Below are 11,273 nucleotides of genomic sequence, written 5' to 3'. Positions count from 1 at the left end.
TACTGGACCAGATGGTGGCCTACTACCAGATACGCCACCGGTCTACGAAGTGGTGGAGGAGGCTGTTCTTTTACCTCTTTAGTGTTGCGGGCTACAATGCCTTTGTTGCTGCCAGGTCTGTGGGAGGACCTGGGTGGAAATACAGGAGGAGGGGCTGGAGGATCTGTCCCAGGAGCTGATCGTCCCTGTCACAGCAAGAAGTGCTCCCTGTGTGCTCCCCACTGCCCCAACAGGAGCTTCTTCTGACCATGATCTGGCTCAGATCAATACCAAGAGGAAGACCTGCAGGGAGTGCTCAATAAAGCACAGCGGCACCGACATGCGTCCAGCCAGGGTCTACATTGATGGGGTGCAAGCAGTGCAATGTCCCTCTGCACCACGAGTGCTTCATGTACCTTGTTGGTCGTGAGACCAGTTCCACCTCAGGACTTTCCCATGGGTTGGAACTGTAGTTCTGACCTTTACAATGCTTTGGTAAAAAATGTATTTGTTGTATTTTATATCATTGATTTATAGTGTTTATAAAATGTTGCTGTTATGGTTGTGCTCAGGAAGCATGTTTTAATAAAACCTCTAGTTCTTACCTTTACAATGCTTTTTATTTCATGTTTCTAGGTGCTCCAGAGGCTTAGATATTAAGGTTTATGTAGACGTTGACAATTCTTACTATTTTCTCAGAAAACCCTCAGGAAATTAGGTTCTTTTTCCTAGAATAGCATAGGATTTTAGCAGGCGTTTTCAGCAGGCGTTTTAGGAGTAAATGGGTTAAAGAGACAGTACACAGTCATTAAAGAGACAAATCAAATCAAATAATCACGCACGTATCGTTAATTTTTCTTAACATTTTATTCAAAAAGGGCAAAAGAACCAGCGTCATTTCAAACCATCTGCATCAACCCTCTGCTGAGGGGAGGACCAGAGAAAGACCATGCCTCCCAGCCCGGTCGAACACGGGCCGACCTACTACTTTAAAGGGGGGGGGGGGGACACATCGATCAAAACCGCCTGAAACACATCAATAACTCAATTTGAAATGGACGAAATCTCTCAATTAAATTTTTAATTTTGCTTTCACTGAAACGATGGACGACTGGCCATCAGGGAGGGACCAAAATCAAAAATCCCCCCCTGACTTCAATTTGCCCGGCCCCTAGTCTAGTTAGGGGTTGTTGGGGGTCTACCGGTTGAACCTCCACACTACATCATGCTGGGCTGGTCTCAGGTCTGCTGCTGGGGCTCTTTGGGGGGCTCTTAACTTCTGAACCTCCGCTGGGCTGGGGTAGGACGGGGTAGGACGGGGCAGCTGGGGTAGGACAGGTAAGGAAGGGGGCGGCGTGGGAGATGGGTCGTACCTAAACACTAACAGGCACTTCAGAAAATCAAACCCAAGAACAATATCACGTTTGAATCAAAGATAACCAAAACCAAACTAAAGCCTGGTTGGATCGACGTCTGGCGGTTTGACCCCTTTATACCTTTTCCCCAGCTATTTAAAAAGGGGGTTCCAGTCAAAGAGGCCCAAGTAGGAACTAGGGGGTAAGGGAGTAGGAGCTAGGGGTTATGAGGCAAAAGAGTAGGGAGTAGGGAACCTGTACTTCGAAAAAGCTGCCCAATCCGGGGTCCCTTCCTCCTGATGCGATTCACCCATGTGATAACAATTATGATTATAATTATAACGATAATCATCCTAATAAAACCTGAGAAAATCTGAATGCAAAGCAAAGTCCCCAAACCTCCACGACGGTTCGGAACGCCATGGAGTTTGGTTCCTCTGTCGTAGAACCCTAAACTGTAAGGGGCCACTCACACTAGGGTCGTTGGCCTGTTCCGTGCTGCAGGAAGATTCAGCACGATTCCCCCCCTCCCCACTCCCCCCGCTGGCCCATGGTCACACTGCTCCCGAAGGCCGTGGCCTGGGCACGATTGCTCCTTCATACATACGTCATCATGTCGTAATACGATAAATACGTCATCACCAAGCGTGGTGTCCAGCTACGACTGAATGCTGTCGTCGGCCCAAATTTCAAGTAAACACTCGACTTCACTATCGCACCAACGTAAAGCCACTCGTGAAGCGCTTGGTGCCATTGTTTAAAATGATTGTTGAGGGGAAGAAGGGCATGGACCTATAAAGAAAGAAGGGTCGTGCAAGGACTACGTCATCCAGCTCACGTTGCGCATCCGCACGTGTAATCTCATTAGCATCTGTACTTTGGCCACGGCACACCTCTCCCCAGTTTGCCATGGCCAAAGGGCTGTTCCGTGCTGGAATACGGATGGCGTGGTCACACTAGCCAAACGTTCTAGACTTTAGTATGCAAATGAGCTCGGGCACGGGGCCATGGCCCTAGTGTGAGTGGCCCCTAAATCGTGATTCCTAAATTTGGAGCAAGCCTCTTCAGAGTAAGTTACAAAAGAGGTTGTTTTAAGATATACATTAGGGGCGTATTGCTCAAATATCGTGAACACAAACGTATTAGCACACCACACGCGTCATCTATATTCAAAAAAATGCAATAACAGGTTGCGAAATTGTACAAGAATTTGTGTTTTTTTGCATCCATAAAATAAGTCATCGCTGGAATCAAACCTCAAACACCGATCGTACAACGAGCCTTTCTGATTGGCTGCAGTGACATGGCACGAAATCCGAGCCAATCAGAAAATGGCTCAATAGGCGCCGTCTCACCACAGATGGTCTCTGGTGAGGGGAGGTTGAGTTGAGATGTAGTAGGAACATGATCAGCGCTGTGAGGTACCAAGCCGTGGGGGCGAAGCCCTCTGCCCTAGGGCCTCTGAGCCAGGCAGCGCTGGAGGCCGACTCCGTGCATTCCGCTTTTTAATGTTGAGACTCAAAGATCATGAGGCAAGAATATCACTTTGTTTCTGATGTCTCCTCTGATTCCAGAAGGCCGAATGAAAGGGTGATGAATCTACGAGGTCCAGGAGCTGAGATGAACCAATGAACGAATGAATGAATGAACTCATCCTTTTTCTTTAATTCACCCCTAGCCTCGTCACATTGGATCCAGATGGTTTGAAATGAGAGGAAAGGGTAAGATAACCATATAAAACAAATATAAAGAATAAAATAAAAAATATGAATATGCTGTGGAGGTTTCAGTTGTTACAAAGTCCGCCCGTCTGTTCTTGATACACTTCAATCACGTCTTCATCTTCCATCCCCAGCTGAGGAAGAGGAGAGAGAGAAGAGAGAGGAGGACAGAGAGAGGAGGGGAGAGGAGGAGAGAGAGGAGGGGAGAGGAGGAGAGAGAAGAGAGGAGGGGGAGAGAGAGAGAGAAGAGAGGAGAGGAGGACATAGAGAGGAGGGGAGAGGAGGAGGGAGAGAAGAGAGGAGGGGGAGAGAGAGAGAAGAGAGGAGAGGAGGACAGAGAAAAGAGAGAGAGAGGAGGGGAGGGGGAGAGAGAGAAGAGAGGAGGACAGAGAGAAGAGAGGGAGAGGAGAAAGTAGGACAGAGAGAGGAGGGGAGAGGAGGAGAGAGAAGAGAGGAGGGGGAGAGAGAGAGAGAGGAGAGAGAGAGAGGGGAGGAGGAGAGAGAAGAGAGGAGGGGGAGAGAGAGGAGAGAGGAGAGGAGGACAGAGAGAGGAGAGGAGAGGAGGACAGAGAGAGGATAGGAGAGGAGGGGAGTAGGGGAGGAGAGTAGACAAAAAGTCAACACATGGTGAATCTGAGGTGATGGAGTGGACATAATTGTGCGTGTTGTGTACCTCATTAGGAGTCTGGTTGTGTGTTGTAGTGTGTGTGTTGTAGTGTGCGTGTTGTAGTGTGCGCAGGGCTCCAGATTTTTTTCACTAGGAGCACTGTGGCCCCTAACTGAACATTTTAGGGACGCAACCAGAAATTTTAGGGGCACACACCGTTAATCAACATGCCAACCAAATATTCACATTTCTACTAACTTTCACTGTATTACTAATAACTATTTCGATAAGAGCTGCAGAAATTACAATGTGCTCTTTCAAATTCAGTGTCACATTTTATTGTGATTCTCATTTATCCCAACGGTTTCCAGGTTTGCGCATGCATGCGTTCGACAAGTACGGAAGCGACAGTTTTACGGGAGTGCGCCCGTTTGTCGTGCCGCTTGACAGGACGCTGAGCCTCCTCTCTGCCCGCTCGCCTCTCCATTGAGAATGCATTATCAGGCCCAACAAACGCCTCCCGTGTGAAAAGCCCTTTATTAGGTCCCTATGAAATCCGCGATAACAAAAACGCGGACGGAATCACGGAATTGGACAATAAAAACGGAATCAACTGATAATTTTTTTTTTATTATTATTTTATTAAGCAGGAAAGTATTAAAAGTAACAAAGTTACAATTTAAAACGGGCCTGTCTTAGTAAAATAACTGATTTCCAGCAGGTTCCTGTTCTTCAGAACATATAACATGCAACAGGGACAAGGCACATCAGACGTCACATTTACAATATGCAGCGGAATGCAGCGGAATTCGCCATTATTTTGGTGAAATTCAGTTTCGAGGGAAAAGGGAAACAACACAGGTGACATTAACGTCACTGAATGTTTAGCAGTCACTCGCACAACAATGTTAAAAAAAAATCCCCGGTCCACCACGCAAACAATAGGTCCCGCTCCTAACAAGAAGCCGAAGAAGAAGTTGAAGCGCCCGTAATTCGGTTCTAACCCCAAATTCAAATTCAAACCCCAAACAATATCCAAAACACTTCTATCACTCAGGTGTTTTGTAGAATATGTCAACATACTATCGATTGGAAACGCAAAGATACGTGCGATGACTACTTGAAGTCCAAAATCCATATGAAAAACAATGAACGCCGTAGCCAGGGCACGCCCCTTCAAACAACAATTTGAGTTTATAAAAAAAAGAGTTTATAAGCACTTTAATATTTATGTCATGTTTTTATTTGAAGCACTAAAAACAGTGCAATGTTGTGATGTTTTAATAAATGTAGTCTTCTATCTGATTAAATTGTATTCGTTTGCACTTATTTTACACTCGTTCTGATGATTTTAAGTGTAAAAACAGAATTAATGAAAATTAAAACGGAATTTGGAAAAGAAAAAAACGGAATTTGGAAAAAAATAAAACGGATTTCATATGGCCCTACTTTATGGCACCTGAAGCAGAGTCCTGCATTGGTTCGGGTGACCCGCACAATTTGGATGAAACGAGTCGGGTCGGACGTCTGAACAGCGCGGTCGGGCGCGGGTTTTGCGATTGCAAGCGAGACTTCACCGGTGCTAGATATGTTAATCAGGAGAGGAGGAGTCAACTCAAACCGTCAACAGTGGATGATGTGCTTTTTTTGCACAACAATCCAAAGCACCAAGCCAAACACCAGACAGTGTAATTCCCATCTAATGTTTCTAATTTTCCATCGGGTGCGGGTCGGGTGTCGATATCAATTTATAGCGGGTCTGGTCGGGCTACTGTCGGAACACGGGTCGGATGCGGTTTGAAGTATTGGGGGTACGGGCGGGTGCGGGGTTTGTAAAATAAGACCCGCCAGGACTGACTTGCACTGGCACACTAGCCGAAGGTCGGAAGAACGAGTCAATCGTTTGCTTGCTCATTGTAAACGCACGTAGCAGGTTGTGAAATATTTCTCCTTCGTACAGACGTTTATGCGCGCTCATAATCTCTAGGACCCTCCTCCTCCACACATTAGCCACTTACAGTGGCCATTCCCTATCCTTCTTACTCATTGGTGGCCGGAAGCCAGTGGCCTGCCTGCTGCGGTTGGCTACGTGTCACGACTCCTGCCTAGAAAGAGCCGTTTTCCATGTATACCAGTGGGGTCGTGACAGTGTTGTAGTGTGTGTGTGTTGTAGTGTGCGTTGTGTTGTTGTGTGCGTGCTTTTGGGTACCTCTTTAGGAGTCTGGTTGTCTGTGATCCTCTGGCCTTCGAAGAGGAACCGTAGCGTGTTCATAGGGACTCCCTGGAGGACACACACAGCATCTCGTCGCTTAGCAACATGGACCACCACTCAGCCTCTCGTCGCTTAGCATCCCCCTCTCTCTCACCTGTCTCTGGCTGTAGGATTCCTTGAGCTTCTTTAGATGCGTGGTCATCTTCACCTTGAAGTGGATTTCACTGTTGTCCTGGGGGGGTGGGGGAGGACAGACGGGAGAGAGGGGGGGTGAGTAGAGGGGGGAGGACACTGGGAACAACTCAGCCACAGAGAAGTGACCGCCGACATCTAATTCTAAATACATCTTTGTTAAATCAAAATGCAACCGCAAAGAGCGGCTATGGAACATGGATCATAAGGTACTGGAGAGGTTGCAGGTTTGAAACCGGCGACCTCTCCATCATGTTAAAGTGTTGCTACAGGGCGTGATGGTTAGTTTACTGTTGCCCCTCTCATCGTCACATTAACATGATGCAGAGGTAGCAGGTTTGAAACCTGCGACCTCTCCATCATGTTAACGTGTTCCTACATGATGTGATGGCAGGGCTCCAGACTGCGACCAAATTTTGAGAGTCTGCGACTGAATTTACCCTTTTTTATTTTTTTATTTTGACACGTTAAACGTGGAAGGGGCGCATCATTAAATCCAGAATCTGTAGCAGGCCAATGAGTGTGAGAAGGATGGGGAACGGCCACTGTTAGTGGCTAATGTGTGGAGGGGGAGGGTCCTTGAGATTATTGAGCGAGCGTAAATGTTTGTGAGAAAGATTTCACAACCTGCTACATGCATTTGAACAATGAGCAAGCAAACTGTTGACTCGTATTTCCGACCTTCGGCTAGTGTGCCAGTACCATTCCTTCCTTATTTTGCAACCCCGCACCCACCGATACCCGCAATACTTAAAACCGCATCAGACAGTAGCGTGAATTACATTCCGCACCAGACCCGCAATAAATTGATATCGACATCCGTCCCACACCCGAAGGAATATTAGACTTATTAGATGAAATGCCGGGGAATTACACAATCTGGTGATTGTGTAATCACCAGATTGTCGACCCGACCCGTGTCCGACACAGTAAATAATTTTTCACCTGTTTCATCCAAATTGTGCGGGTACCCGAACCCGTGAAGGGCTCTGCCTCAGGGGCCCTAAAGGGCTTTTCACACACGAGGCGTTTGTTGCGCTCGCTAATGCAGTCTCAATGGAGAGGCGAGCGGGCAGAGAGGAGGCGCAGCGTCCTGTCAAGCGGCACGATGACAAGCAGACGCGCTCCCTTGGAGCCCGAGTCGTTCCGTGCTCGTCGAACGTATGCACGCACACAAACAGTTTAGATGAGAAACTGAATTTGAACATTTCTGCATCTATTATCAAAATATTTATAGTAATGCGCGATACGATATGAACGATAAAAAATGGCCTACGATTGATTTTAATTCGATCGCTCTATCACGATAATGCATGTTGAAGACGCTAAATAAAAACAAATATTTGTGCTTTGGTACGGTTCCATTTCACATTGCAATTTTCGCAACAGTGCCAGAATTTGTCAACAAACCCGGATGTGTGCAAAGAACGTTAAATCATTGGACAAAAAGGTCTGGGGCGGGGTAAAGCGTTGTGTGAATGTGTTAAATGTGTTAAATGCATCATTTTTATGTATATTTTCCAGCATACTTTTTATGTGCTTTTGTTGGACCGTTGAGTGAAATTGAGTCGTGGCTCAACATGGAGCAAAGACGAGACCGAATGTCTTTTGGATATCGGACCCCAATATCCAATAGACGTTCCGTCTCTTCTTAGCTCCATGTTGAGCCACGACTCATTTTCACCCGACGGTCCGACAACGTTCTGCTAATCTTGGAGTTACCGCTAATCAAACAATAATTCTTATAATGCGCGCGGCTGAGCGGGTGCCTGTTACGTCCAAAGAGGCGTATGATTTTTTAGAACTTGATCGGACCGAGGTGCGTTCGCTTTCACATCTCAAGCGAACCGCACCAGGGTTCGTTTTGAAGCGAACCGAGACCACCTCTCTGGCTGGGTCTCGGACCGGCAGTTTGGTCCGTTCCCGAGTTTGATGGTTTGTATTCGCAACAGCCCAGAATGTCCGCACCAAGGGACCGAACTCGTGAGCTTACGAATCCGGAGTGCTCCGGGAGAAACGGAGCAATACCACCGGAAATCGAGGCGGCAGTATAGAGTCAAAAGTCAGACCATTCGCGAAAATAGATAATAGTAGTATAATATCTGATATGTATACATATTGTATTTAACGTTTTATACTTATATTATACTATATACCTGACCTTTTTATTTTATTGTTCCCCTGCTTTGGCAATGAGTTGTAACTGGGCATTTAACAACATTTTGAGGAGATAATCTGTGGGTTGGTGAGGGGTGTCACATGCCACCGCACACTTTTTGCACTTTTTTTTTGTAGATTTTGGATGACGCAAAGCAAAATCATCTCTACAGATGTCATGTTTGCGATTGTCGATGCCGTTAATTTGTGAAACGACAGTCACTGCCCTCTAGAGGATTTATTGCGTAACATCCATAACAACGCTGAAACCAGACGGCGGTATGAAGGGTAGTTCCGGAGGCAACGTTTGGGGCGGACGGACGAATATCGTCCGGATCCGGAGGTATGAATCGGCCTTTAGTCTGGGGCCCTGGAAGGTTAGTTTAGTGTGGTCACTCTCATGGACACATTTCACTTACACAATGGTAGCCAGTCAAACATGTGGACTGTTATGCATACACGTTAAAGGTCCCATGGCAAGAAAATGAGGTTTTCTAACATACACGAGTTCCCCTAGCCTGCCTATGGTCCCCCAATGGCGTTAGGTGTAAAACGAGCCCTAGGTATCCTGCTACGCCTTTGAAAAACGAAAGCTGATTTCGAATTTGGCCCCATATGTCGTCATGGGCCAGGTTACCTCCCTTTTCTCTGCTTTGCCCGCCCAGAGAATTTGACCCGCAAATGAGACAATGAGCTACGACTGTTGTACAATTCTTTGTTATTTGGATAACCGTTCTGCTGTTGGTGTTACGGCGCATAACACGTTGGGTTCTCTGACGTCTCTGGTATTTCAACAACGAGGCTCGTAGTTGGGGTTATCTCAGCCATGGTTGAGAGGGAAATCGGGGAAAGGAACTTGGTTTTGCCTCCCTGAAGTACGTGAACCGCGAAATGAAGGAGAAAGGGATTGTTGCCCACGATTGACTCCCACTGGAGCGCCGCTGCCCGCTGCCCGCCGCCCGCTTCCGAGACGGTGTTGCCTTGGCAGCGAGGCTCTGGGGGGAGACAATTGCGGGCAACAATCCCTTTCTCCTCCATGTCCCGGTTCAGTCTACTTCAGATTGATGAGGAAGTGGAAGAACCAGAGACGTCGGAGAACCCGACGCAGCCGTTTGAGATTCATGAAATCGTCTGGAGGCGCACACAGCTTTTGGCAATGTCAATATACATTTATATTTATGTATAATATGATATTATTTAGATATAGAGCTCCAGGACTCCCAGTCAGAGCACCCGGAGTGTTCTAGAATATTTACAGAACACGGCCAAAGGCTGTGTGCGCCTTACCATTACGATACATCCACTGTAAACAGAGCGCATGGTTCCGTGGCCTCAAGCTGCTCCTCCTTGACCCGCCTCTCTCCTCCTCATTTGCATTAAAGCTAATGACACCGAAACGGCGCGTTTGGGGAAAGCTGCGACTGGCTTGTGGTGGCTTTAGACGGCTGAATTTCATGTTAGCGGCCCACTAATATCTATGTTAAAGCATCCATAAAGTAGCATGCCATGGGACCTTTAACATGGGGACAGGATTCATAATGTTCTATTGATCCCTGTTCTATTGATCATATTGATTGATCGGCCCACCTGTCCGATGACCTTCAGCTTGATGTAATCTCCCTCCTTCTTATCCCCTCCGTCTCCGTCGTGGCTGGACGGTTTAGTCTCCTGGGGGGGGGGGGGGGGGGGGGGGCAGAGGGGTTCAGGTGATGAGGCGAGGTGAGTGTGTGTGCCTATATTGTCTGTGTCTCTGTCTATTTGTATGTCCGCCTTTCTGTCTATTTTTGTCTGTCTGTCTGTTTGTGTCTGCTTGTCTGTCTATTTGTGTCTGTCTGTCACTTCCTATTTGTGACTGTCTGTCTATTTGTGTCTGTCTGTCTATGTGTGTCTGACTGTCTATTCGTGTCTGTCTCCAGAGTTTGTGTGTGTACACACTTTATTTCTCCGATGTTGAACCCTCTCTAGTAACGACGCTAGTGAACCCAGCGACACACACCCCGGGGGTCCATGTGTGTCTGAGCGCTCTGCAGTGTGAGGGGGACATGCTACATGCTCTGCAGCACGCCAAAGCTAACAGCTACACACATGCCAATCACCAACATGGTTCATCTTTTCTAAAACGTGACATTTAAACACAGTATATATATTAAAGACATACATGTTTTAGTTTATGTGATGTAAGCGTCCGAGAACCCATTTGGTGAGAGGGTCGGAGCTAACAGAGCTAGCCTGGTGCTTCACAGGATGGGGTTAGCATCGTGCTAAGCTCGAATCTCTGCATTTTAACACGTGTCTATTAATGAAGGTCATGTTTAAGGAGGCTGGTCTCACCGTGTCCGACATGATGGGAGGACTGGAGGAGAAAGTAGTCCGTTTAGTGGCGGAGGATGAGGCTACACACTGCTCTAGCTCCTAGCCTGATAGCTTGTTATGAGAATCCTGCGTTGACCCGGAAGCGAAGAGCGAGGTCGTCTCTGCAAAATAAATAATAAGTAAACGTTTATTAGGAAGAACATTCACGTTTTGAGATGATTATTTATTAATTCATTAACTAATTTAAAGCAATATAAAATATAAGTGTGTAGCTGATCAAAAGAGAAACTCACGAAAGATTGTGATTGTAAAATAACGGAAACACCGAATAGGGGTTAAATGAAAGCCTTTTTTTTTTCCTAGCTATAAATTAGTAAAAAACGCTAAAATTGCTCAATAAATCAATTTTAAATGATTTCATGGTAAACGTATGGATTGTCTATTTATAATAGCAGAAGAACACCAACAACCAGTACACAACTTCAGTACAGACAAATATTGTAGTGACATCTATTACATTTAATATTATTATTTATTCATTACATGTGTAGCTGTGTAAATTATTTATTAAGTCAAGACAGTGATTAATCATTTATTCATTATGTATTTATTATAACAATAAATTATTTATTACAGATACAGAACTACAGTTGTAGTCCTCCGGGCGGCGCCATCGTTCAGAGTTCATCCATGAGGTCAGCGGGTAGCGCGCCTGACTCTGACGTCACGGCCCGTGT

At 46.4% G+C, this 11,273-nt stretch overlaps 1 protein-coding gene across 2 annotated transcripts; it reads right to left on the bottom strand.

The window, feature by feature from the left end:
• Positions 1–827: 827 nt before the first annotated feature.
• Positions 828–10,713, bottom strand: sumo1 (small ubiquitin like modifier 1). Of its 2 annotated transcripts, XM_060055614.1 has the most exons (5): positions 10,555–10,713; positions 9,811–9,891; positions 6,029–6,106; positions 5,872–5,943; positions 828–3,189 (listed from the first exon to the last, which is right to left on the bottom strand). In XM_060055614.1, the coding sequence occupies exons 1-5, from the start codon at positions 10,564–10,566 to the stop codon at positions 3,121–3,123; spliced, it is 312 nt and encodes a 103-aa protein (XP_059911597.1). In that variant the 5' UTR covers positions 10,567–10,713; the 3' UTR covers positions 828–3,120. The 2 variants fall into 2 exon arrangements, with proteins under 2 accessions (XP_059911597.1, XP_059911598.1); XM_060055615.1 differs by lacking the exon at positions 9,811–9,891 and having other exon boundaries at positions 10,555–10,684.
• Between the last annotated feature and the right edge of the window lie 560 nt (positions 10,714–11,273).

Source organism: Gadus macrocephalus, chromosome 7, assembly GCF_031168955.1.
Source record: "Gadus macrocephalus chromosome 7, ASM3116895v1".
In the NCBI taxonomy this organism is placed as follows: Eukaryota; Metazoa; Chordata; class Actinopteri; order Gadiformes; family Gadidae; genus Gadus; species Gadus macrocephalus.
This window is presented reverse-complemented; position numbering and strand designations above follow the sequence as displayed.

What these genes read in the sequence shown, in the direction of transcription:
- sumo1 (XM_060055614.1), bottom strand. An exon ending in AATCCTACAGCCAGAGACAG is followed by an intron (nt 5,944 to 6,028) that starts GTGAGAGAGAGG and finishes TGTGTCCTCCAG; the next exon opens with GGAGTCCCTATGAACACGCT. An exon ending in ACAACCAGACTCCTAAAGAG is followed by an intron (nt 3,190 to 5,871) that starts GTACCCAAAAGC and finishes CCTCTTCCTCAG; the next exon opens with CTGGGGATGGAAGATGAAGA.